The sequence below is a fragment of the Pan paniscus genome, chromosome 15 (assembly GCF_029289425.2).
Source record: "Pan paniscus chromosome 15, NHGRI_mPanPan1-v2.0_pri, whole genome shotgun sequence".
NCBI classification, from domain to species: domain Eukaryota; kingdom Metazoa; phylum Chordata; class Mammalia; order Primates; family Hominidae; genus Pan; species Pan paniscus.
The window spans coordinates 74,968,714-74,996,529 of record NC_073264.2 but is presented as its reverse complement, the minus strand read 5'-3'; the positions used below and the strand labels follow the sequence as shown (position 1 = coordinate 74,996,529).

The window sequence follows — 27,816 nt, the reverse complement described above, 5'->3', positions numbered from 1 at the left end:
AGGTCGGCGGATCACTTGAGGTCAGGAATTCGAGAACAGCCTGGCCAACATGGCAAAACCCGGTCTCTACAAGAAATACAACAATGTCTGGGCGTGGTGGTGCACACCTGTAATCCCAGCTACTGGGAGGCTGAGGCATGAGAAAAGCTTGAACCCAGGAGGCAGAGGTTGCAGTGAGCTGAGATCGCATCACTGCACTCCAGCCTGGGTGACAGAGTGAGACTCCGTCTCAAAAATAAATAAATAAGAAAAAAGAAAGCATTTTAAGATGATGTTCAGAGGTATCAAATGCTACAACAATGGGCTGGTCTGAAGGTAGTGAGTTATCTCAACTGATGTTCACAGTCAGTTAGATCAAGTGCCTTGTTTTACTTTTTCCCCCTCTTCTCACTACTGCATTTGACTAATTAAAAAAAAAAGTATAGGCTGGGCACAGTGGCTCAAGCCTGTAATCCCAGCACTTTGGGAGGCTGAGGAGGGCAGATCACGAGGTCAGGAGATCGAGACCATCCTGGCTAACACGGTGAAACTCTGTCTCTACCAAAAATACAAACAAAAAAAATTAGCTGGGCCTGGTGGCGGATGCCTGTAGTCCCAGCTACTCAGAAGGCTGAGGCAGGAGAATGGCATGAACCCAGGAGGTGGAGCTTGCAGTTAGCCGAGATCTCGCCACTGCACTCCAGCCTGGCAACAGAGCAAGACTCCATCTCAAAAAAAAAAAAAAGTATGTGTGTGTGTGTGTGTGTGTATATATATATATATATATGTGTGTGTGTATATGTATGTATGTGTATATATATGTATGTGTATATATGTATGTATATATATGCCTTTTATTTTTATATTTTATATATGCCTTATATTTTTATATATGCATTTTATATATGCCATATATATATGCCTTTTAATTTTACCTGCTGTCATTTTGCCAATGCAAGAATCAAGAAGAATCAAGAAGAGTCAAAGTGGCAAGTAAGTGGGGAAGAATAGTTACACATTCTAAGAGTGGTGTGGGTTCAGTGATTATACTTTGGCTAGAGACTAGCCCACGCTGGACCAAGTGGCTTGGAAAATCACCCTTAGACTCTTAGATTAAGAGTCAAGGAATCTTTATTTTGCTCCTGTGATATTAACATACTGTGTGACCCAGAATAATTCACTTCTCTATTCTGTTTCTCACGTTGTGAGGCTCTAACAAGAAAGTCAGGGATTATATCTTATCTTTTGTATTTTTTTCCCACCCTGCCCCATTTAGTGCCTAGAACAGGTTCTGTATGGTTTGTGTGACTCAGTAAATGTTACTGCCCAAAATCATAACTGCGCAGTGTTCAGAAAGATTTGAACACAGACTGATTTTGTCCACATCTCCCCACATCATTGTTGTCTGAGAAGGTCTTACAGCTCTCCCTGCAGGTTAGGCTCCTGAAAACAGAAATCAACACTGTCTACTCTACACACACAGGTAAAAATACAATAAATGTTATTATAAGTGCAACAAGTCATTTGAAAAAGAAATCCCATCTTCAGAGTTCTAGCAACAACCCCAGATCTTCATTTCTATTCCCACTTGAGTTTTTCCTAAGGAGAGGCAAACATGCAGAGCCAAGGAGCAGACTGCCCGAAGGAATGTTGGTGCTACACACACCTGTGTGGATGCGCCGGTGGTTCTTCAGGTTTCCAGCTGTAGTAAACTGCTTACCACAGCCAGACTCATGGCACATAAAGGGCTTCTCTCCATTGTGGGTCCTCATGTGCACCTTCAGCCTCTGCAGCACATAGAAGCTTTTCCCACAACCTTCTGCAGGACAGATGAAGGAGCGGTCATTTCTGCAAAAATAATCACATAAGGAAAAATATCTGAAAATACTCTTTGCTAGAGATGACAAGTCAAAGCCCCTATTGACTCTCAAGGCAAACAGTAAGTCCAAAAACTGGATATATCAGAATCAACTGAAGACTTTGTTAAAACTATAGCTGGGTGGTGGCTCACGCCTGTAATCCCAGCTACTCTGGAGGCTGAGGCAGGAAGATTACTTGAGCCCAGGAGTTTGAGATCAGCTTGGGCAACATAGCGAGACCCTGTCTCTAAAAAAAAGTTTTTTTAATTAGCCAGGTGTGGTGGTGCAAGCCTGTAATCCCAAGTGAGGCTGAGGTAGGAAGATGACTTGAGCACAGGAGTTCGAGGCTGCAGTGAGCTATGATGGCGCCAATGTACTCAACCCTGGGTGACAAAGTGAGATCCTGTCTCTTAAACAAAAAAAATCAAACAAAAAACTACAGATGCCTAGCACCACCCCTTAAACTGATCTCATAGGTTCAAGGTAGGAGCCCATGCTTATTTGTTACTTTTAAGTTCTCAAAGGAAATATGTTTTATAATAAAATTTGAGAACTCTTGGTTTAAGGCCTTTAGGTCCCAAATGTCTTATTAAATATTTATCAAGAATGAGATAAATGAGACAATGCAAATCCTTCTATTAAAGAAAAAAAGATATCTTAACCAGAAGTTAACTGGAGTCCCTACTTTCCTGTAATTTGTCAACCTGAGGGGCAAGTTCCTCTGGAAGAATCAACTTTTGCATCAACGTATATCCAAATATGAGATCTCGGATTTGCTCACCGATGAGTCTTGAGGTGGTATTTAAAGTGAGCTGGCCATACAAATGTCCGGTCACAACCTTCAACTGTACACTTGAGCTTCTTTTCCACTTGAGGAAGGGGCCCAGAATCTTTTGACTGCCCATCACCAGAACCAAGGTGGACATTTTCTCCTGTAACAGAGTCACATATTTGTAATCCAGGGAAAGACCCTACTCAGATACTTAGGCTCAAACAATAAAGCTCCTATATTTTACTCCTAGTGATCATTAATCAGATATCTATCTTCATCTTCCCCAGTTATCTTTGTATGCACTTAACAGCAGAAACTTGGCCAGGCATGGTGCTCACACCTATAATCCCAAGCACTTTGGGAAGCCAAGGTGGGAGGACTGCTTGAGCCCAGGTGTTCCGAGACTAGCATGGGCAACATGGTGAAACCACATCTTTACAAAACACAAACAAACAAACAAACAAAAATTAGACAGGCATGGTGGCGCAGTCCTGTAGTTGAGGCTCCAAGGCTGAGGCAGGAAGATCACTTAAGCCTGGGAGGTTGAGGCTATAGTGAGCTGTGACTGCACCATTGCACTCCAGCCTGGGTGACAGAGCAAGAATCTGTCAAAAAATAAATAAATATAATAAAACAATAGAAATGCAAGTGTTCTACATCCTCATTCCCTTACTCCAGAAAAACTACCAAAAACTATCATGCTTTGTTTCACAAGACTAGGCCTCTTTGACAAATGTAAGAGATATCCAAAATGGTTTGCTATTAGAAATCAGAATTAAAACCATTTTGCATTACACAGTTTGGTGGAGAAGCAGGGATAGCAACACTATCCCTGAGTAGGGTGCTACAAAGATGACAATGTTCTGAGTAATAAAAACTCTGTATTTTGCTTGTGTCCGGGAGGCGGAGGCTGCAGTGAGCCGAGATTGCACCACTGCACTCCAGTCTGGGCAACAGAGTAAGACCCTGTTTCAAAAACAAACAAACAAAAAATCCCACTGTATTTTAAGAAGAAGTAGTCATTCTGGTTCAGTGTGGGCTTTGACAGCCATTTTTAGATTTCCATCTTCTGAAAGGAATTTGGCTATTTCTTGTCATTCTGGAAACTAAGAACCACCTTCCAATTTCCTGTACCACCCTTCTTTAGTTATAAAATACTTAAGGAATTCAAAAACTCAGATGATTTTTAAATTTCTAACCACATTTTAAAAAGTAAGAGAAAATACCTACTGGAGTTCTGTTCAACAGAATAAAGAGAGGTGAGGAGAGGAGTACAAAGTGCCTCCCTTAAATGTAAACAAAATCAGTTACTTAAAAATTTTTATATAAATTCCAGATTAGCAGGTGGTGGTCCTTTTCTTTCACTTTCTTCAAGAAATACTTGAACATCAATAGAGAAAAAAATTAATAGTCATTTAATTCTGCTATGAGCATATGCAGGCAGTGTATCTTTCCACTATATATACCTTAGCAATAAGATTTGTATCTCCAAATTTCCCCCTCAATAGCCAAAAGTAGAATATATATGTTGTGCCTATCACAACCCCTAGAACCTGATGGTTAATCAAAGGCAGTTTCTGTCCCATCTATTAATCTTCTCCTTGCTATACTTTACCAAATACTAGTCATAAAACTAATTGCTCCAAGGTCAGAGCAGAACCTAGGATGCTTCCTGCTAGTTACTATTAAGTTTTTCTTTAATATTGCCCCAAGGTTTTTAAAAACGTGTTTACTTGAAAAATATCAGGGCCAGGCGCAGTGGCTCACGCCTGTAATCCCAACACTTTGGGAGGCCGAGGTGGGTGGATCATGAGGTCAGGAGATCCAGACCATCCCGGCTAACACAGTGAAACCCCGTCTCTACTAAAAATACAAACAAAAAATTAGCCAGGCATGGTGGCGGGAGCCTGTAGTCCCAGCTACTCGGGAGGCTGAGGCAGGAGAATGGCGTGAACCCAGGAGGTGGAGCTTGCAGTGAGCCGAGATCACGCCACTGCACTCCAGCCTGGGCAACAGAGCGAGACTCCGTTTCAAAAAAAAAAATAATAATACACATATAGCACAAAAATACATATGCCGTGAAGGAATCTTCCCACCAACCCCAGAACTCCAGCTAATTGATTTCTAATGAAAGGTCTGTTAACATCATGCTTTTTTCTTTCAAATTTTTTCTTTTTTTTTTTTTTTGAGACAGGGTCTCATTTTGTTGCCCAGGCTGGAATCCAGTGGCATGATCTCGGTTCACTGCAGCCTCGACCTCCCCAACTCAGGAGATCCTCCCACCTCAGCCTCCCAAGTAGCTGGGACTAGAGACAGGTGTGCACTACCACACCTGGCTAATTTTTTCTATTTTTTTTGTAGAGATGGGGTTTTGCCATGTTGCCCAGGCTGGTCTCCTGAGCTCAACAGATCCACCCGCCTCGGCCACCCAAAGTGCTGGGATTACAGGCATGAGCCACTGCACCGGCCAAAAAAATCATGCTAATACAGTGATTCAAATCAGTGATAGTAGGGGCTTTCTGGATTCCGTTTTATAGATACAATAAGAATATTAATATAATCATAAAATAGGAAAAATGAATACATAGAATAAGGCAAGGCTAAGAAATCACTGAAACTCCTCCTGCTCAAGAATGAAGATTATCAATATATGGTCAAATAAATATAACACAAATTTTTCCCTAAAAAAAAAAAATCCCTCAGAAAAGAGTGTATTTGAGTTCTATCATGTTGGCCAGGCTGGTCTTGAACTCCTGACCTCCAGTGATCTGCCCACCTTGGCCTCCCAAAGTGCTGGGATTACAGGTGTGAACCACTGCGCCCGGCTGCCGTATGGTTTCTGTTACAACTACTCAGCTTTGCCATAGTAGCAGCCTTAGACAATTTGTAAGTAATGTGGATGCCTATGTTCCCATAAAACTTTAATTATAAAAGCAGGTGGGGATTTGGCCCAAAGGCCTTTGCTGACCTGATATACAACATCTTATGCAAAATTAAAACGTTTCTGTATTTCAAACAACTTAGACTGTAAGTGAAGATAACGTGCTCTGAAAAACTATGCTAGAGGACTCATAAAGTGACTTCAGTGTCAACAATGACAAAAATATTTATGTTAAAAATGCATTAAAATATTGAATAAAATCACTTCATTACATGTTAGTGCAAGGGTGTCCAATCTTTTGGCTTCCCTGAGCCACACTGAAAGAAGAAATGTCTTGGACCACACATAAAATATACTAATACTAATGACAGCTGGTGAGCTTTAAAAGCAAACAAACAAAAAAACTCATAATGTTTTAAGAGAGTTTATGAATTTGTGTTGGGCTGCATTCAAAGGCATCCCGGGCCACACGTGGCCCACAGGCCGTATGTTGGACAAGCTTGTGTTAGTGGGTGAAAGCAATATTGATATATTTCATATGATTTAAAATGTATATGTGGGACCACGCACGGTGGCTCACGCATGTAATCCCAGCACTGCGGGAGGCAGAGGCAGGCAGATCACCTTGGGTCAGGAGTTTGAGACCAGCCATGGCCAACATGGTGAAACCCTGTGTCTACTAAAAATACAAAAATTAGCTGGGCATGGTGGCATGCACATGTAGTCCCAGCTACTCGGGAGGCTGAGGCAGAGAATCACTTGAGCCCAGGAGGCAGAGTTTGCAGTGAGCCGAGATTGCGCCGCTGCACTCCAGCCTGGGCGACAGACTGAGACTCGGTCTCAAAAAAAAAAAAAAATTAAAATGTGTATGTATAACCAAAATCATAAAGCTTCCAAATAGCAACCTATAATGTTAATTTTATCTACATGCTTAAAAGTTTACATAACTAAGTTAGAAAAAAATAAAAGGCTTTTAGGGTATTATCTTGTTGGAAAATAAAAGATTGTCTTACATTTGGGGTGATTTTTTTTTTTTTGGGAGACCAAGTTTCGCTCTTGTTGCCCAGGCTGGAGTGCAGTGGTGCGATCTCGACTCACTGCAACCTCCGCCTCCCGGGTTCAAGCAATTCTCCTGTCTCAGCCTTCCTGAGTAGCTGGGATTACATGCATGCGCCACCACGCCCAGCTAATTTTGTATTTTTAGTAGAGACGGGGTTTCTCCATGTTGGTCAGGCTGGTCTCGAATTCCTGACCTCAGATGATCTGCCTGCCTCGGCCTCCCAAAGTGCAGGGATTACAGGCGTGAGCCACAATGCCCGGCCTATTTGGGGTGATTTTATATTCAGGCATACAAAGTAGTTGTTAAGATAGTAAGGCAACATACTTTGAGAGTAAGAAAAACATCCACACAATGCTTTGCTGATTATAACATTTCCCAGATAGAATGTTACATAATCTCCATAACAAGTCAGTCAGGAAAGCTGCCTGATCTCTATGTTCAGATCGTAAGAAAATTGAAGCTAAGGGAGGTTAAACTGCCCAAGGCAGGGAACCAGTAAATGATGGTGCCAGGCCTGGATCCCAGGGCTCCCAGATTCTAAATTGCAAGCTCCCCTCCCTACGCTGCTTCTCATTGGCAAATATGACACTATTTCTTCAATGTAAGAGGAAATGCTGAAGGTTTCAGCATCCGGAGATTGGCACATATATCTCAGGAAGAATCTGAACTTTAAGGGTCCCACCAAAATGTTAAAATGAACCATTCTAAGTAGCACTATAGTAGTCATAAACAGAACTAAGTATTTTGAAAACAAATAGTTCAGAGTTTGGCTGGGGATGGTTGCTCACACCTAAAATCCCAGCACTTAGGGAGCCAGAGGCAGGAGGAGACCCTGAGTCCAGGAGTTTGAGACCTGTCTGGCAACAGAGCAAAACCTCATTCTCCACAAAAAGGGAAAAAAAAAGACCAAAAAAAAAAAAAAGATTTAATGTTTCAAAATATTCATAGGGAACTCTAGTTCTCTATGAGAAATTTTAACTTTTTATTTTCATTTGAATGGTAATCAAAAAATAATAATAAGCATATACTAGATAATCTGCATAAACTCCAAACAACTGTGTACTAAGTGCTTAAGCTTAGTTTGTGATAATGATAGCATTAAACCATGTTGTATTGAGTTGTCACATGTTAATGAGAAAACACAGAGGCAGACCTAAAAAAGTATTCATGACATGCTACATAAGCAAAGATTCTGCAGTGGTCTGAATAGAGCCGTGGTTCTCAAGCTTTAACATGTATCAGAACCAAGTTTTTGACTCAGTAGGTCTGGCATGGGCCTGAGAGTTTATATTTCTCAGTTCCCACGTGACGTCAATGATCCAGTGACAATGCTTTGAAAATTACTAGAACAGAGAAAAGTGACACAGAGTAAGTAGTATAGGCATGCTGAACTGAAAAGAAAAAGCATTAAAACCATCATAGCTAATTGTTAAACTGCCATGAGCAGCAATTTAGTTTCAGCAAAACATAATCCTCTGCCACAATGACTTAATGTTTTTATTTTCATGGATTTGGTAGTTTTATTCCTATTAACTGATAAAACTGTTTTGATTTCATGCAAGAGCTCTAAGTATACGAAGTTTACACAGAATTTATGTTTTTGCATATTTAAGAGACATTACAATAAAAACAATTCAAACCCCAGGATGTATATTATTTTTTCTTTAAAAGGGGCTCTGTACATTATTTAAAGTTGAGAATTCAGAATACTAGTTGGTTTTGAACACAAATCTGGCATGGCCAAGTTATTTTATAGAAAATAAAATTTAAACAATTTACGGATTTCTAGCCTTCTGCTCTCATCAATAGAATAATTTAAATTATATACAACTCAAACCAGCCACTGCATTACCAAAATCTCTTTGCACAGAATAGTGGCAAGGAAAATGCTGACGGGCCTCACCATTGCTGCTGGTTTTTGCATTCTTTGCCAGTTGTGCACGAGTAGCAGCAATCAAACTGTCATGGGCCAACTCCTGAACCCGGAGGAACCATGGAATGCTACTGTCTGTGCTCTCACTGGAGAGGAAATCATTCCCTGAATCTTCTGCCTCATCCTGTACAAACACTAAGTGCTCAGCTGAAGAGCCCAGACCTGGAAGAAACAAAATATATGAAAAGTTAGCAACCAAGCAAGCTTTTTATTTGCCCTGGCTCAGAGACTCTCCATGTCCCTTTTTTTTTTTTTTTTTTGAGACGGCGTCTCGCTCTGTCACCCAGGCTGGAGTGCAGTGGTGCAATCTTGGCTTACTGCAACCTCCGCTTCCCAGGTTCAAGTGATTCTCCTGCCTCAGCCTCCTGAGTAGCTGGGATTACAGGCATGCACCACCACGCCCGGCTAATTTTTGTATTTTTAGTAGAGACGGGGTTTCACCATGTTGGTCAGGCTGGTCTTGAACTCCTGACCTCGTAATTCGCCCACGTCGGCCTCCCAAAGTACTGGGATTACAGGCGTGAGCCACTGCGCCCGGCCCAGAAACTCTCCATGTCCTAAATAAGCTATTCCTGACCTTCGCCTTTTACCTCAAACTTCTCACTGAAGAGCAGGCTATCATCTTTCTACCTTTAGTCTACAGGCTTGTCATTACCTTGCCTCCTCTGGTTTCAGAGGCAAAGCTGTCTTTCTTGGTCAACCAGACTAATCCCCACCTACTGTATTTCATTCTCATTCTTCAATTATCCCCCCATATATACTTGTGTTATCTCCTCTCTCCTATCTGCAACTAGTTCCTCTCTATCGGCCAGCATTTCCTTATGTCTTTAAATATGTCCTAACTCAAGTCTCTCACCCTTATTTTTAAAAAGAATTAGAAAACCCCAAGTACTTCTCTAGCTATTTACCTTCTTCCCTGTTCAAGTCAAGTTTCTTGAACAAGTGTACCTTCTAACTTGTGTATCTATTGTCTTACCTCCCATCCACTCCCCATCTCTTTAACCCTGGCCTCTACCTCAGCTACCACAGTAACAATTGCTCTTGCTAGGGTCACCAGACACACACTTCTTCTCACTAATAAGCCCATCATGTAGTATTTGGCATGATTTAGTATCTTTTCTGCCTTAAAACTTCTTCCTCCCTTGGCTTCCCTGCTACCACTCACTCCTGGTTCTCTTCATCCCCTTCCAGCTGCTCCTTCCTATTCTGTTGTCCTCTTAAATGTTTTTTCCCAGGGTCCCAGACTTGCCTTCTTTTCTGTTTATGCTTGAGACTTCTCTTGAATCTATGTTCATTGTTTCATACGTTTCCTGAATGCTGATAAGCACCAAAACAGACCTTTCTAGAACTCTGGATTCATGTTTCTAACTCTCTAAAGGACATGTCCTCCTGAATATACCTCCAAAATCTCAACATAAATAGGTGCAAATTGGAACTAATCATCCTCCCCCAAGCCTTGCTCTTCCTGTGCGATCTCAGTAAATGGCACTACATAATTTCCCAAACAAGATATGAGTCATACTAGAGTCCTCCCTCTCCCTCTACATATTCAAATGGTCACCAGACACACCAATTCTCCAAAATAATAAAATAATAAAGGTTCTTTCTATTTTAAGTATGACTAAGTTAAATATGCCCCACCCCTAATTTTTTTCTTAGGCATAAGCAGAGCTCAAAAAAAAGGAAAGAATACCTGCTCTTGTTAGGTTAAGAAGAATAAAAGAAGTGCTATCGCTTGGCTGTAGATCTTGCAACAAGCTAGAAGACTCTGAAGTGGACAAAAACTCCGGGGATTTCTGTACAGTCTGAGCTCTCGTCTCCTCTCCGTCTGGACCCACATTCACCCGAAGGCTTCTCAAAACAGCTGAGGAAGGGACCTCCTTGGAGGAGTTAGAATGATTTGTAGTATCATCTAGTAAAGGGAAAATACCACAGCTTTATGTAGCACCTATCTCTAGGAGCCCACCATTTTGATACACAGCACCCAACATCTCTTGGAAGCTAACATCCTTATAGCAACAGACAGCATTCTCATTACACAAATAAAAACTTTGTCTCACAGAAGAACAGAGAGATGGCTTTATGTTCCAAAGGCAGTCAGCCAAAATGTGAGGAACAGAATTCTCTGTCACTTGGCAGTAATGGTTGGTGAATAACCAACCATTCAACATTTGGACATCACAGAATTTAGTCCTTTTTGAGGCCAGAAATCAGTACTTTCTCCTTGAAAAATATAGCTATACAATGAATACTAACTCAAGAATAGGATCTACATTTTATTTTTCCTGGAGAGAGCTCCCTCTCCTTAACTTTTGTATTAGGTTGGTGCAAAAGCTATTGCAGTTTTTGCCATTACCTTTTTACCTATGGTTGTATCTCAGGCTGTGGTTATTTTTTCTGTGCCACCACACCTGGTTAACTTTTGTATTTTTAGTAGAGAGGGTTTCACCAGCCAGGCTGGTCTCAAACTCCTGACCTTAAGTGATCCACCCACCTCGGCCTCCCAAAGTGCTGGGATTATAGGCATGAGCCACCACGCCCGGCCTGTAATATTGTGTTTTATGAGCTGGGAGGCCAAGTATTTGGATTTTCATTTACTTTTATCTATACTTGTATGTCTAAAATACTTTAAATCAAAATTAAAACTAAAAGAAATGTGGAAAAGAAAGTGAATGCATTTTTTTTTAAATCCATTCATTAGTTGATGAACACTAAAGCTGATTCCATATCTTGGTTATTGTGAATAATGCTGCAATTAACATGTAAGTATAGACATCTTTGACTTACTGATTTCAATTCCTTTGGATATATACCTACAAGTGAGATTGCTGGGTCATATAGTGGCTCCATTTTTAGTTTTCTGAGGAACTTCCATACGGTTTCCATAATGGCTGTACTAACTTACATTCCCACCAACAGTGTACAAAGGTTCCCTTTTCTCCATATCCTTGCCAACACTTGTTATCTTCCATCTTTATGATAACAGTCATTCTAAGGGAAGATGAACGCTCTGTTGTTTTCATTTCCTTAATTATTGTTTGTTTATACATATATTTTTTTAATTTATTACTATTTCTTTTAGACAGGGTGTTGCTCTATCCACCCAGGATGGAGTACAGTGGTGTGATCACAGCTTACCGCAGCCTCAAACTCCTGGGCTCAAGTGATCTTCCCACCTCAGCTGGGACTACAGCTGCACACCACCATGCCCAGCTAATTTTTAATTTTTTGTAGAGACGAGGTCTCGCCATGTTGCCCAGGCGGTCTCAATCTCCTGGGCTCAAGCTATCCTCCTGCCTCAGCCTCCCAATGTGCTGGGATTACAGGCATGAGCCACCACACCTGGCCTGTCTTCAACTTTTCTAACTGGTTCTTTCCCCTTAGCATAAAGCAACCCTCAAATATCTCAGATCTTAACACAAACAAAAAATTTCCCTCTATCTTACCGCCTTCTCTTTTTCCTTCTCGTACCAGGAGAGCCTTTAGAAAGTATGTATTGATAGGCCTGGCGCAGTGGCTCACGCCTGTAATCTCAGCACTTTGGGAGGCCAAGGCGGACTGATCACTTGAGGTCAGGAGTTCAAGACCAGCCTGGCCAACATGGTGAAACCCCGTTTCTACTAAAAATGCAAAAATTAGCCAGGCATAGTGGCACGCACCTGTAATCCCAGCTACTTAGGAGGCTGAGGCAGGAGAATAGCTTGAACCCGGGCGGGGAGGCGGAGGTTGCAGTGAGCCAAGATCGCGTCACTACACTCCAGCCTGGGCGACAGAGTGACACTCCATCTCAAAAAAAAAAAAAAAAGCAAGTATGTATACTCAAGTCACTGCAGCCTGACTTTCCATCCTCTTCTCTCCATGGAACAGGTTCTGCCAAAGTCAATAACGGAGTCCTTTTAGTCCCTATTTCACTGGGCCTGTCAGTAGCATTTGATACAATGATTTCTCCTGGGTTTCATGCCTCCACTCTGCTGATGTTCATCCAACTATTTTAGTCTTTGTTTCTTACCTCCTTTACAAGTTCTCCTGCCCTACCCTGTACCTTAAATAAAGAGTTCCATAGTTTTGCACTGACCTTTTTTCCCCACTCTCACACTCTCTGGGTGATCATATCCATTCCTATGGCTTAAACTACCAATGCACTAATGATTTCATGGTTGCTTTTTCTCCATGACTCCTAATTTTTACAGTTTCCACAAGTCAGTTATTAAACGATATATTCATTCCACCAGTAACATAGAGTAGGCTAAGCTCTTAAGACTTCTTTATCCTATTTCTAGTGATCTTAATTTTTACCTGGTAACATTAGCCGACTGCATTCTGAGGCTTCAGTCACGGGAAGGAGGGACAAGCAAGTAATATCTTTAGCTTCTGATTCTACAAGCCCCTGTCCCAATGGGATGGACGTATTCTGAACAAACTGTACCAGGAGCTGGGGGGAGAAAAGACAACACTGAGAAATACGAGTTGTTAGAAATGTATCTAAACCTTTGAATTTACCAAAAGGTAATATTAAGACTGTTCACTAGTCTCATCCATATTCAAACAAAAACTAAACAACATAATATCTAAAGTTATTTTATCAAGTTCTCTGTTCTAGAGAACAGCTGATTTATATAAAGTCATGTGCTGCAAAACGACATTTCAGTTAACAGACCACATATAGGATGATGGTCCTGTGAGATTGTAATATCCTATTTTTACTGTACTTTTTGCACGTTTAGATATGTTTAGATACACAATGTTTACCACTGTGCTTCAACTGCCTACAGTATTCAGTACAGTAACATGCTGTATAGGTTTGCAGCCTAGGGGCAATAAGGTATACCATACAGCCTAGTGTAGCAGGCTAAACCATACAGGTTTGTGTAAGTATACTCTACCATGTTCGCATAATAATGATATCAACTACCATCATATTTCTCAGAATGTATCTCTATCACTAAGTGACACTTCACTGTAATTAAGTTAACTTCTGCCACCTTCTGTCAAACAGAGAAATGATAAAAATAATTACATTTTAAAATAATGGCTTAAAAAAAATCAACTGCATCATATTGATTACATTTTACAAAGCACTTTTCTGTGTACTGGCTCATTTAATTATCGCATTAACCCAGTAAGATTTAAGATGTACTTTTTTTTGAGACAGAGTCTTGCTCTGTTGCCCAGGCTGGAGTGCAGTGGCATGATCTTGGCTCACTGCAAGCTCCACCTCCTGGGTTCACGCCATTCTCCTGCCTCAGCCTCCCAAGTAGCTGGGACTACAGGTGCCCGCCACCATGCCCAGCTAATTTTTTTTGTATTTTTAGTAGAGACAGGGTTTCACCATGTTAGGCAGGATGGTCTTGAACTCCTGACCTCATGATCCACCCACCTCGGCCTCCCAAAGTGCTGGGATTACAGGCGTGAGCCACCACACCCAAACTTAAGGTGTATTTTACAGCTGAGGAATCAAATTGAAGACATTAAGTGACTTGTCTAAGGTCACAAGACTAGTTAGGAGCAATGCCAATCCTCAAATTTAAGTAATCTGATTCCAAATTCAGTGACCACTCTGCAACACAGATGTGCTAAATTTAAAGTAAGAAAAGCGAACAACAAAAAATGTTTAAATCCCCAATCACATTTAGAAAGAAAATACTTACAGATATATATAAAATAAACAAAAGAATTTGTAGTAGTAAATATTTATATACTTATACACCTATACATCACATGTATCTCATATTTATGTATATATTTATACATAAACATATTTTTATTTATAAGATTTTATTACATTATCTAAATGTATGATTTCACATATACTGAAAAACAGATATAAAAACAATCACAAAAAATATAATTTTTAAATCTTTGAAAAAATAGTAACAATCAAAACCATATAGCTTAAAAAACCTAAAATATTTATTATCTGGCCCATTAAAGAAAAAGTTTGCTGACCCCCTAAACTGAAGATAAACTTTGAAATATAGCCCACCAAAAGAAAAGGAAACAAGCTGACTGGGCTCACCTCTGGTTTGGATTCTAACTCATCTGATAACATTGATTCAGCTTCCAAAACCTGTAGCTATTCAGGGGACAAGTTCAAATTTAATTCAGAGCCAATGATACCTTCCTGTTATGTTCATATTCCTCTAGGAAATACTATGCTCTTTCCGTAAGATGTTGTACTAGGTGGGTAATCAATGTAACCTAGAATAGGGGTAAAAAAGAGAGGGGGGCATTAAGAGCAGTGGGAAAACACAGGTACATAAAGACACTTCTTTACATATACAAAAAAAATCACAACAAGCAAGCAAATAAAGAATTCAAACCGAAACACTTCTTTTAAAATACAACAAGCTCAACAGGCATCAAAACCCATAAAAATACTACGCTTTGATGCAGTATTTCAACCTCTAATAATCTAAAAAACTATCTTAAATATGGATAGAGCTATGTCCAAAGATGTCCGTCTTATCCTATGTAATAATAAACAACTGGAAGCAATGTATACACACACACACACACCCAATTAGGAAATGGTTGATTAAATATGGCACTGTCACTTCAAAATATGCTGTGAAGGGTTGGGTGTGGTGGCTTACAACTGTAATCCCAGCACTTTGATAGGCTGAAGCAGGTGGATCACTTGAGGTCAATAGTTCGAGACCAGCCTGGCCAACACAGTGAAACCCCCTCTCTACTAAAAATACAAAAATTAGCTGGGCATGGTCGCAGGCACCTGTAATCCCAGCTACTCGGGAGACTGAGGCAGGAGAATCCCTTGAACCCAGGAGGTGGAGGTTGCAGTGAGCCAAGGTCAGACCACTGCACTCCAGCCTGGGCGACAGAGCAAGACTCTATCTCAAAAAACAAACCAACAAACAAATGCTATGAAGACAATGCAACAACAAATGACTGACATGTTAAATTATAAAAATAAAATACAAAATTATATACTTGCTATTATTAAAACTAGTTATAATAAGCATCAGAAAAAGTAAAAGGAGATTCATACAGCTATGACCGTAGCTATACTGTGTGGTAGGCTGGTGTGACTTAATTTTCTTTTCTCAATTTTCCAATATTTCTAAAAGGCAACCATATTGTTTTGATAATTTTTAAAATTACATTTAAAAAAAAGAGTTAAAATTTGAAGAGCGTTTCCCAAAGGTAGTGCTCTCAGGACCCTGATGTGGCTGTTCTCTCTCTTTTATTTATTTATTTTGAGATGGAGTTTTGCTCTTGTTGCCCAGGCTGGAGCACAATGGCATGATCTCAGCTCACCACAACCTCTGCCTCCCAGGTTCAAGCAATTCTCCTGCCTCAGACTCCCGGAGTAGCTGGGATTACAGGCATGAGACACCACATCTGGCTAATTTTGTATTTTTAGTAGAGACGGTTTCTCCATGTTGGTCAGGCTGGTCTCGAACTCCCAACCTCAGGTGATCCGCCTGCCGTGGCCTCCCAAAGTGCTGAGATTACAGGTGTGAGCCACTGCGCCCAGCCACTCCCTATAACTTAAATTCTTACTTTCTTATAGCTTAGTTTCTTTTCAGGATTTTGGAATGTGAGTCCATTTTATTTTGTACAATTGTTACTAAAATTGGGAGCACTATTACAAATAATCATACAGTGTAAAATGTATCCAGGATGGGTATATTTTCAATCAATGGGTACTTTAAAGTTTCCAATTAATACCAGGTACTGTGGAAAGGTAGAACAAGACAGACTTTACAAAGAGGGCACTTAGGCTGGGCACGGTGGCTCACGCCTGTAAACCCAGCACTTTGGGAGGCCGAGGCGGGTGGGTCACCTGAGGTCAGGAGTTCAAGATCAGCCTGGCCAATATGGCGAAACCCCGTCTCTACTAAAAATACAAAAATTAGCCGGGCATGTGGCGGGTGCCTGTAATCCCAGCTACTCGGGAGGCTGTGGCAGGAGAATCGCTTGAACCCGAGAGATGGAGGTTGCAGTGAGCTAAGACTGCGTCACTGTACTCCAGCCTGGGCGACAGAGCAAGACTCCATCTCAAAAAAAAAAAAAAAGTAACTGAATAAATGTTTTTTTGTCCTGTTGGTTTCTCCCTCTCTCTTTCTAAGCTGCCTGAAATCCTCATTTTTCATTGTAAAAAAGTAACCATTTAGGCCGGGAGCAGTGGCTCACGCCTGTAATCCCAGCATTTTGGGAGGCCGAGGCAGGCGGAACACGAGGTCAGGAGATTGAGACCATCCTGGCCAACATGGTACAACCCCGTCTCAACTAAAATACAAAAAATTAGCTAGGTGTGGTGGCATGTGCCTGCAGACCCAGCTACTCAGGAGGCTGAGGTAGGGGAATCGCTTGGACCTAGGAGGTGGAGATTGCAGTGAGCCGAGATCGCTCCACTGTACTCCAGCCCGGGCGACAGAGCAAGACTCTGTGTCGGGAAAAAAAAAAAAAAAAAAAAAAACTACTTACAAGATATAAATGGAAATGCTCCTTCCAAGTTTCCCACATAAAGTATCATAAATCCCTGACTTTTCTTCCACACATATTTTTCTTATTCAAGCACTGCAACAGTTTCATATGGTTTATCCATCCCTCTATTTAGAGAGGAAGGAACCAAGGCTCAGTATATTACTTTATTACCAAGTTATTAAGTTGCAAAGCCAGGACTCCCACCCACACCAGAAGTATGCAGAAATCACTGGCGTGAATAGTGATTACATCTCTCTAGGTTTGACCCTGAATCTCCATGGCCTAAGAATTCCTTTTCTCAGCCTAGGCAACACAGTGAGACCCTATTTCTTTTTTTTTTTCTTTGAGACTGAGTCTCGCTCTGTCACGCAGGCTGGAGTGCAGTGGCGCGATCTCGGCCAGTGAGACTCTATTTCTACAAAAAAAAATTTTTCAATTAGCATCACATGGTGGCACATGCCTGTGGTCCTAGCTACTAGGGAGGCTGAGTAGGAGGATTGCTTTAGCCCAGGAGATCGAGGCTGCACTGAGCAGTGATCACACCACTGCACTCCAGCCTGGGTAACAAATGGAGGCTGTCTCAAAAAAAACAAGAATTCCTCTTCCCCAATTCCAGCTTGTCTTAACAAGCCAAGAAATTATCAGATGTTTGTTGTTTAAGTCATCCTTAAGGTTCCTCCAACTTTGAGATTCCAGGATTGTAAAATCTCTGAGGAACCAGACAACTATTTACTGTCCTTTTTGTTATCTATGACATCTTTTTATTTCAGTGTTTTCACTTCAATAATCTTTAAAAATTAACACGAGCATTTTCTCAAGCACTGGGTATTCATATTATAACTAAGTACTACCATACAATTTTTGTGTCCAAGTTTATGATTTGTATGTGTACAGTATGAATAAAATAAAAAATAGCAGGATGCATTAAGATATGCAACTGAACTCAAAAGAATTTGTACTAGAGCACTCAGTATCTTATCAAGTGTACTGTGGGGATCTCATCTTTAACAGAGCAACGTACTATGTACATTAGCTACAGGTGTAACGGCAAATACACAATTAAACATTCCTATTTCCAATTCCTTACTCAACAGATTTCCAAAACTGCAATGTAAATCTTTTTTAAAAATTAGTTTCACTAAGATATCGTTCACATACCATACTATTGACTCATTTAAAGAGTACAATTAAAATATCTTTAGTTTATTCAGAGTTGTACAAGCAGAACCACGATCAATTTTACAACATTTCATCACCTCACAAGGAAACCCTGTGCCCATTAACGGTCACTTCCCACTTCTAATGTGTTTACTATGAGCTTAAAGGGCTTCCATACAAGCTTCCCAGTAAGCAACTGGTAGGTACTAAATATTTGTATAATGAATGAATGACACTACAAATGATACCTACATTTTTCTCTAGTCATCTCTTCTGAACTCCAAACCTTCATTTCTAACTGCTTGCTAGGTATCTCCACATGTATATCCAACAGCATCTCAAACCTAACAATGTCCAAAATCCAGATTATTATCTTCCTTACCAAACCTGTTCTTCTTGTATTACCTATTTCAATGATCGCCCAATCTTCCTCCCACTCAGCTGCAAATTCTAGGTCTTTAAATCTCTCTCATTCTCCATTTTTAAATAATTCCCGTGATTCTCTGTTCCCAGAATGTTCTCTGTTCCCTACTGTAATGCCCTGTTTAGGTCTCTCAGTAACTTTCTACTATACTATTAAAACAGGCCTCTAACTGGTCACCCCGCGTTTAAAATTCCTCTTTGCAATACATCCTTTATGCAGCCATTCAAGTTATCTTTCCAAAACAAAGAAATGCTTATGTCACTTCTACTCAAAGTTCAGTGCCTCGGAAAAATTGTCATAGCCCTAAAGGTAAACCCCTTCGTTTACAGAAAAACTCCCCAGAGCTAGAGATTCAGCAACTTGCCAAAAATTAGACATCTACTTAGATGCAAAACGTAAAAAACTAGAACTTAAAACTTCTGACTGCTACTTTAGTTGTCTTTTACTCTGCACCACACTAAGAAAAAACCATGTGCAATTTCTCACTCCCTAACAAAATGCCCGACTTTATTTCCAAATGTTTCTTTTTTTATGTTTCTTTTTTTATTGCAAATATGCTGCGTTGACCTTCGTTCCAACCTAAGTACTAATTCTTAAGTCCCAAGTTAATAATATTTAACTTCCAAATGGTGCCTAAATGCATTTCTGAGCCTCATGATCAAGTGGGATAAACTTTAATAAATTGGATTATCTTGAGAAACTTCAGAAAATAAATTCGACACGAAATGTATGAAGGCCGTAAACAATCCACACACTCCTGCCCCCCGAACTGACAGGCAAAGGAGAAACGGGCGACCCAGCCCAGCCGAGTAGGCAGCTGTCCCTTTTCCATACCCAGAAAGTAAGTGGTATGAAAGGAGAGGGTAGCTCTGGACTGAAACATTCAGGGCAAGGCCTCCTGGCATCCTCTACCCCACACCACAAAGGCCTCAGAAATAAGGCCCCAAGGTCCGTAGGCAGGCCCCGGCTGCGGGTGCAGTCCAAGAGCCCCCGCCCCGGGGACTCGCTGACTCTGGCTTTCTCAGGACAATCTGTTCCTATATCCCTACCCCCAAAACCAAGCAAAGGAGCAGGAACATCGCCCCTAAAAACCCGCGAGGGGAAGGGCCAAAGCCGCAGGGCTTCAGACTGGCCGCTCCCGGGCCCGCCAGATCCAGGAGGGATGCCCAAGGAGGGCGGTTTCCTCTCTCGGGGCGAACTCGGCCCCAGGCCCCAAGTAGCCGGTACTGGCCCCCGCCCTCTCGGGTACTACCTAACCGAGAAGGGGTGGCCAGGCCCACCTCGGAGCTCACCTTCCAGTTCCGGGAAGCCGGCCGGCCGTAAGTCGGTCCCGAATTCCGTCCACACACAGCGTCTTCCGGCTCCCGCCGGAAGCAGCTCGAGCGCGGGACAGGAAGTTTGGCTGACCCCCCACGCACACACCCACTCGCTCGCCTCAGTGCCGTGTGGCTGCCGCACTGCTCGGGACCCAGACGTCAAGGCTGCTGGCGGGGCCTCCCCAGGCCCGCGACGCAGGGCTCCGCCCCGGACAGGAGGAGCCGCAGCCGCCCCGCTCCCACTCACTCACTCTCGGCCTTCGGGACTCCTATGTCCACGAAGCCCGAAAAAACAGGTCAGCTAATTCGTTGACGTCACTGCCACCCCGCAGTAGCGGAGGGAGTAGTTTTTCCCATCAGCGGAGGCGCTGCAATGGAGGCAAACGAGAAAGAAAAGATCACTGCTTAAACATTTATCAAAGGTCTCCATGGAGAGGACCTTCGAAGTTTCACCGCCCGAGAAAGGAACTTGCAGAATCAAGTTTTGCATTATATACGGGACGGGGTATGCAGTGAGTCTGGGTTCCGTGTTGTAATTAAGATGTAAAGAGCTCTTGGATGTCCCGACTGCGGGCTTGAACACTTGACTTCCAAGCTGGATGCCACCTTGTTAAAGCTTTGTGAGTTTGACTGACTTCTTGAAATTACTTATTTTAAAATATTTGCGTGCGGAAGAATGAGAGACTCAACCGTGGGAATTAAAGGAGTTCTCTTTAAAAAGGCATTTTCAAGGTTAAAGATAAGCCTTGATGACAGGTTTGGGTACACAAATTACTAATGGTGATTTAAAATAAAGGAGAAACATTTCAGAGGAAGATAATTCCACTTTAGAAAAGCAGAGTAGGCCGGACTCCGTGGCTCACGCCTTTAATCCCAGCACTTTGGGAGGCTAAGGTGGGCGGATCACGAGGTCAGGAGATCGAGACCATCCTGGCTAACGCCGTGAAAACCCGTCTCTACTAAAAACACAAAAATTAGCCGGGCGTGGTGGCACGCGCCTGTAATCCTAGCTACTCGGGAGGCTGAGGCAGGAGAATCGCTTGAACCCGGGAGGCGGAGGTTGCAGTGAGCCGAGATCATGCCGCTGCACGCCGGGCGACTGAGCAAGACTCCATCTCAAAAAAAAAAAAGAAAAGAAAAAAGCAGAGTATAAGATGCAATCCAGAGTTGAGGATATTTACTTGGAGGTAAAGGTCCAGTGCTCAAGAAAGAGGTCAGAAATACAGATGGAGATTTGGGAGTTAGCAACATACAGAGAAAAGTGAAACCCACTCAGGAGATGAAATGGTCCAGGAAAAGTAACAAAAAAGGGCCACTCACGAAAACTGGGGAGGCTGATTACCAACACAGTTTGAATCTACTTATTACAAATGTTGCATACAAAAGTATATTGGCAGTGTGTAGACAATCATAAGCCAAAACATTCAGAAACAATAATCTTCAGTTTTACTGTTCTGCGAGGGTTGAGTACAATTAATAAAACAAACTTTTGAGGTACATCAGTAGTTCCTGAACATTCATGTTTACAAACATTTGTTAATTTGCCCAGTCCTGTCATTTTCTGAAACTGTCTTTGTTGTCAATCTGCTTTTGTTTTTTGAGATGGAATTTCACTCTTGTCGCCCAGGCTGGAGTGCAATGGTGCAAGCTCAGCTCACGGCAACCTCCCCCTCCCAGGTTCAAATGATTCTCCAGCCTCAGCTTCCTGAGTAGCTGGGATTACAGGCGTGTGCCACCACGCCCAGCTAATTTTTGTATTTTTAGAGAGATGGGGTTTCACCGTGTTGGCCAGGCTGGTCTCGAACTCCTGACCTCAAGTGATCTGCCCGCCTCTGCCTCCCAAAGTGCTAGGATTACAGGCTTGAGACATCAGGCCCGGCTGTCAATCTTTTTAATCACCTACAAGTGATGTTTACATCTGTTTGCCCTCTCAATCTTTACAACTTGACAGTATGTGCCTGCTAACCTAAAATAAACATATGCTTTTCTCAATATATATGGAGTTTTTAGGCTATACAGTAAATTATTTGGCAAATACAAAGAGATGATCCTCTGGAGTAAATCTTGTCAACTTAACCAACCTAAGTTATTTATCTTCCCATACTAATCCCAACCCAAAACCGCTGGTCTCCTATCCCAAAAACTGTTACACAAGCTCCGAAACCCCCAATCCTGCCCCCAGTCCCTATGTACACATCATACCATTAAGTCTCTTTTCAGTCTACAATGTGAAAAAAAGGCCATCTCAATTCTATTTTTACACCAAGTTTCAGTTTAAGAATCATGTAAAACATTTCCAGTTCAACAAATCTTTACTAAGTGCCTCTCAAGCACTCTATTTTATTTTAAGCATTCTATTTTAAATTAATAAAAGTTATTAATATAAATTTTAAAAAACCTATTGTGTATGATTCATTAATGGTTGTATCAGATCATGTAAAACGTTTCCAGTTCAACAAATCTTTACAAAGTGCCTCTCAAGCGTTCTATTTTAAATTAATAAAAGTAATTACTAAAAGTTATTAATTTTTAAAAACCTATTGTGTATGATCCATTAATGATTGTATCAAATCCCCTATGCAACTAAAAATAACACCTATGATCACATTTAAATCAAGAGCTATGTATAGTCTAAGGATTTTTTAACATATCTTTGAAAATATGCAAAATGGAAAAGAAATCTATGATTGCCTTGATGACATTTACAGCAATTACAAAGAGATTTCTTCTGAAATGCAAACTATCTGCTTTCCAATGTTACCTCCTGTCATCATGGACTGGAATGCAGCTGGAAAAAGAGAAAGTAGGTTATCTGAAAAGATAAATGTCACTATCATACTTGTTTCCAAAAGGTACAACATATAAAATTATGTTAAATAACTTTTTCAATGATTTTGAATATTAAGCATAGAAGAAAATGGTCATGAAAAGAAATCTCAAGTAAAAAGTTATACACAAACTAACCCAATTAACATCTTAAAAAAATGTTTTGCCCATACTGGAAAGATTTAATTGGTATCTAACTGGTATGCACATCAATGTTCATTGTTTACAGTATCTGAAGACTAGAGGCAAAAAAAATATGGGAATAAAATGTGAGTGAAGGCCGGGCATGGGGCCTCACGACTGTAATCCCAGCACTTTGGGAGGCCAAGGTGGGTGGATCACTTGAAGTCAGGAGTTTAAGACCAGCCTGACCAACATGGTGAAACCCCATCCATCTCTACTAAAAATACAAAAATCAGCTGGGAGTGGTGGTGTGTGCCTGTAGTCCCAGCTACTCGGGGGGCTAAGGTGGGAGCATCACCTGAACCTGGGAGGTAGAGGCTGCAGTGAGCCATGATCGCACCACTGCACTCCAGCCCAGGTGACAGAGCATGGCCCTGTCTCAAAAATTAAAAAAAGGGCTAGGCACTCACACCTGTAAATTCCAGCACTTTGGGAGGCTGAGGCAGAAGGATCATTTGAGGCCAGGAGTTGCCTGGACAATATAGTGAGACCCTGTTTCTATGGAAAATTAAAAAAAAAAAAGGCTGGGCATAGTGGCAGGTAATTGTAGTCCCAGCTACTCTGGTGAGAGGATTGCTTGAGCCCATGGGTTCATAAGTTACAGTTAGCTATGATCATGCCACTGCACTCCAGCCTGGGCAACAGAGCAAGATCATCTCTTTAAAAAAAAAAAAGGGAGGTGAGGGGAGGGAAGGGCAGGGAAGGGGAGGCCAGAGAGGTAGCATTAAAAGACTTTGGCCTGTGCAGTGGCTCACGCCTGTAATCCCAGCACTTTGAGAGGCCGAGGCAGGCAAATCACTTGAATTCAGGAGTTCAAGACCAGCCTGGCCAATATGTTGAAACCCTGTCTCTACTAAAAATACAAAAATTAGCCAGGCATACCAGTGCACGCCTGTAGTCCCAGCTACTTGGTAGACTGAGGCAGGAGAATTGCTTGATCTCGGGAGATGGAGGTTGCAGTGAGCCAAGATCATACCACTGCACTCCAGCCTGGGAGACAGAGCAAGACTCCGTCTCAAAAAAAAAAAGCCAGGCGTGGTGGCTCACGCTTGTAATCCCAGCACTTTGGGAGGCCGAGGCAGGCAGATCACGAGGTCAGGAGATCGATACCATCCTGGCTAAGACAGTGAAACCCCGTCTCTACTAAAAATACAAAAAATTAGCCAGGCGTGGTGGCAGGCGCCTGTAGTCCCAGCTACTTGGGAGGCTGAGGCAGAAGAATGGCGTGAGCCTGGAAGGCGGAGCTTGCAGTGAGCTGAGATCATGCCACTACACTCCAGCCTGGCCAACAGAGCAAGACTCCATCTCAAAAATAAATAAATAAAAATAAAGAGACTTTATCTTTGTGTGCTGAGCATGTGTATATAATAAGTCTACATTCATCTTACCTCCCATGTTTTCCAACCCATTTATTACCGTCTCTTTAATCTGTAAATCAAAATAGCTAGATTTAATAGTCTTTAAACTTCAATGTTTCTATATGATAGTTTCCATACTTACAAAAGGCAGCAATACTATTTAGCACTTTGTCTAAAAATAGATATTCTTTATTTCATGTAGGTAGCCCAGAAAAGCTTCCTATCAATTGATTTTTTAAAGTAATATCCTATTTTCCCGTTGTTTAATCTCTTCAATTAGTAACAGATCACAAGCTATACACTCTAAAACAGAAAAAGAAAAGTACAGAAGCACACAAAGGTACAACTTTGCCTATCATTTGCAGGTTTCAAGAATAGCCTAGGCCAGTCCAGGTGCACTGGTTCACAACTGTAATCCCAGCACTTTGGGAGGCTGGATGGGCAGAACACTTGAGGTCAGGAGTTTGAGACCAGCCTGGCCAACATGGTGAAACCCCATCTCTACTAAAAATACAAAAATTAGCTGAGCGAGTGGCATGTGCCTGTAATCGCAGCTACTCGGGAGGCTGAAGCAGAAGAATCGCTTGAACCTAGGAGGCAGAGGTTGCAGTGAGCCGAGATTGCGCCACTGCACTACACCCTGGGTGACAAAGTGAGACTCCGTCTCAAAAAAAAAAAAAAAAAAAAAAAATAGCCTAGGCCAGTATGTCTGAAGCCCAGATTAATAACTCCTGATTTTCAATCAACAACTAAGACATACATTAGAATGTCCAGGGAGGACAGGGAAGAAGTATGGTGGTATAAGCATCAGGAGATGCTCACATTATTTTTGAGAAAGCACAGCTTCTAACACATAGTAGCATCCCATAAATATTTGTTAAATTAATAAACATAACAATTTTACATTTGGGGGAAAACCTAATGATTTTGTAATATAATCTATGGAAAGTAAAGCTAAAAAATTTTAGATAAAGGGAATAACAAGGGTTTGTTTATCAGGAGGTTATACTCACCTGGGAGGTAGAGTTAATTTATAATATTCAGCATACTTTTCTTTTGTAGGAATTTTTATAATGAAACTAGTATGTTTGCTATAGTACATTTAAATAATGCAAAATTATATCAAGTAGCAGGAAGAATTATATTGATAAAGAATAGAAGTTCTACCTTTAGCTTTCCTTCTTTAAACCACTGACTCAGCTGTAGAATGCCAGGCTCAAATTTGTCTTTATAATTTAATACCAGAAATCTTTCCCTGCAGTGAGGAAGAAAAGGATAATGATCAGAGAATATAACGGGAGTGGTATTCCAAGATCAAACCATTCCAGAATTCTAATATCTGTTAATCCTTAAAATATTAGGACATAACACATTGAGTCTGATCAGATAGTTTTATGCATAGTTACAGGTGTAAATGTAGACTTCTATTAATAATTTTTGTTGCTGGGCGCAGTGGCTCACGCCTGTAATCCTAACACTTTGGGAGGCGGAGGTGGGATGATCACCTGAGGTCAGGAGTTCAAGACCAGCCTGGCCAACACGGTGAAACCCCCGTCTCTACTAAAAATACAAAAAAATTAGCCGGGCATGGTAGTGAGCGCCTGTAGTCCCAGCTACTCGGGATGCTGAGACAGGAGAATCGCTTGAACCTGGGAGACGGTGGTTTTAGTGAGCTGCGATCGCGCCACTGTACTCCAGTCTGGGCGGCTGAGCGAGACTCCATCTCAAATAATAATAATTTTTGTCTGCCCAGTATCTACAACCCCATTTGTTAATAGCACTGTGAATTTTTCCTTTGTGGGTAACATCCTTTCTCGACCCTCATGTGACCTAACCCAGGCCAGTCAAAGCCAATAACTATCAGTTTTCAGGTAGCTAGTTAGCCAGAACCTAAATATTGAACCAGCTTAAAAAATGTGTATTTTAAAGGTTTTTTGTTTGTTTGTTTGTTTTGTTTTTTTGAGATGGAGTTTCGTTTTCATTGCCCAGGCTGGATGGAGTGCAGTGGCATGATTTTGGCTCACTGCAACCTCCACCTCCCAGGTTCAAGTGATTCTCCTGCCTCAGCCTCCCAAGTAGCTGGGATTACAGGCGCCCATCACTACACCCGGCTAATTTTTTCTATTTTTAGTAGAGAAGGGGTTTCACCATGTTGGCCAGGCTAGTTTTGAACTCCTGGCCTCAAGCAATCCACCCGTCTCGGCATCCCAAAGTGCTAGGATTACAGGCATAAGCCACTATGCCCGACCTAAAGTTTTATTTAATAAAGAAAAAGTGTCTATGAAGAACAATAGATTTCATACACATCTATGATATTTAAAACCCCATGAACCTGGTAATAAGGGCAAAGAGGAAGAACACACCTTGTGATGTTTCTTTCTTTCTGGATTGCCTCTATAGCAGGGGATAGCGGGGGAGGATAAGGCACATCTTTGTTGTACTGAGAAATTTGACCACACAGGATGATGTGGCTGTTCTCATTCATCTGCACAGAGAAAAATAATGATAAAATATCCCTTTCCTATGTTTACTGATTTTATGGCTGCCATAATGGAAGCCTCCTTGACTATTTAATCCTTTTTGTCAACTAGTTCGATTTTTTTTTTAATTTACCTGTTAGAGGTATTTAAGAATTTTAACTAGCTAGAAATAATTACATTCCAAAGGAACACAGAGGCAAATAAATGGTTGGTAATCAGCAAAAGAATTACATTAGTTGTTGTTGCTACTTATTAGTGGTAGAACTGTATTTTTTTGGATTTAAATAATTTAATAATCTCAACTGCAAATAATTTTAGATGCAGCAAAGGACTATGTAGTGTTAATACCTCATGTTGATATTTTATAATATTGTTAGTAAATATGCATAAATACATGCAGCCTATGAAACCCATTCTCTACGCAAGGTCTGGGGCCATGGCTGTGAGTTGGTCAGTGGTGAGTTAGGGGTCAGAGCTTCAGCATTTCAACAATGCAACTGTAATTTTTCACAAAAATAAACCAAAAGTGAAAAATATAATATTGGTAGCAAATAACTGAAATTGAAGTTCATAGTACAAATCTGCAAGTAAATGGAAGTAGGTATCAGCAAGCTCTTTTGTATCACTTAAATACAATACTGATCATCACATTAAGTCACAATAATCCCTCCAATTTTATAAATTTTTTTCTCAGTATTAGGTAAAAAGATATCACAACATATAAAGTGCAGTATTCAAATTTGTTATAGAAATCAGCAAACAACCTGACTTATCACTGTATCACTGATGTTACCACCAACATTGTCAAAATAAACATCCACTCCAGCTGGGCATGATTCACGGAGCTGTTCTGCCACATTGTCTTTTTTATAATTAATTGCAGCATCAAAGCCCAGTTCTGAGGTCAAGAGGATGCATTTCTCATGTGTTCCACAAATTCCCACCACTCTGGAACAACCTAAGAAATGGCCAATCTAGGGGGGAAATTTGAAGATTAAATGGCTTTATATTGTCACATTTAAATGTAAAAATGTACAAGTATACAAGATATTACAGGTATATGACAGTGTTCATTACAATTAAGGTTAGATTACGCTGCTTTTAATGAAAAGTAATTTGAAACTAAAAGAACTGAGGGC

At 41.1% G+C, this 27,816-nt stretch overlaps 2 protein-coding genes across 16 annotated transcripts in view; both read right to left on the bottom strand.

The window, feature by feature from the left end:
- ZNF410 (zinc finger protein 410) overlaps positions 1-14,640 on the bottom strand; it is a 40,289-nt gene extending 25,649 nt beyond the window's left edge. For 3 of the 6 annotated variants that reach the window (XR_008620928.2, XM_008977894.6, XM_003824154.7), the window contains exons 1-6: positions 14,501-14,640; positions 12,781-12,916; positions 10,178-10,396; positions 8,455-8,646; positions 2,620-2,770; positions 1,646-1,827 (exon numbers count right to left, since the gene is read on the bottom strand). Coding sequence is in view for 5 of the 6 variants with exons in the window: in XM_008977894.6 (XP_008976142.2) it covers positions 1,646-1,827; positions 2,620-2,770; positions 8,455-8,646; positions 10,178-10,396; positions 12,781-12,916; positions 14,501-14,533 (913 nt within the window). In the remaining variant the exon portion in view is untranslated. Of the gene's footprint in view, positions 1-1,645; positions 1,828-2,619; positions 2,771-8,454; positions 8,647-10,177; positions 10,397-11,297; positions 11,472-12,780; positions 12,917-14,500 lie in introns of those variants that run through there. The other 3 variants (XM_055097836.1, XM_055097837.1, XM_055097839.2) reach the window with 2 other exon arrangements.
- Positions 14,560-27,816, bottom strand: part of PTGR2 (prostaglandin reductase 2) — a 40,362-nt gene continuing 27,105 nt past the window's right edge. For 7 of the 10 annotated variants that reach the window (XM_008977885.4, XM_055097848.2, XM_034937807.3 and 4 more), the window contains 5 exons: positions 27,442-27,651; positions 26,561-26,682; positions 25,365-25,452; positions 24,228-24,267; positions 21,254-22,618 (listed from right to left, as the gene is read on the bottom strand). In XM_008977885.4, coding sequence (XP_008976133.2) covers positions 22,542-22,618; positions 24,228-24,267; positions 25,365-25,452; positions 26,561-26,682; positions 27,442-27,651 — 537 coding nt within the window. In that variant the 3' untranslated portion in view covers positions 21,254-22,541. Of the gene's footprint in view, positions 14,683-21,253; positions 22,619-24,227; positions 24,268-25,364; positions 25,453-26,560; positions 26,683-27,441; positions 27,652-27,816 lie in introns of those variants that run through there. The other 3 variants (XM_063596323.1, XM_063596322.1, XM_063596324.1) reach the window with 1 other exon arrangement.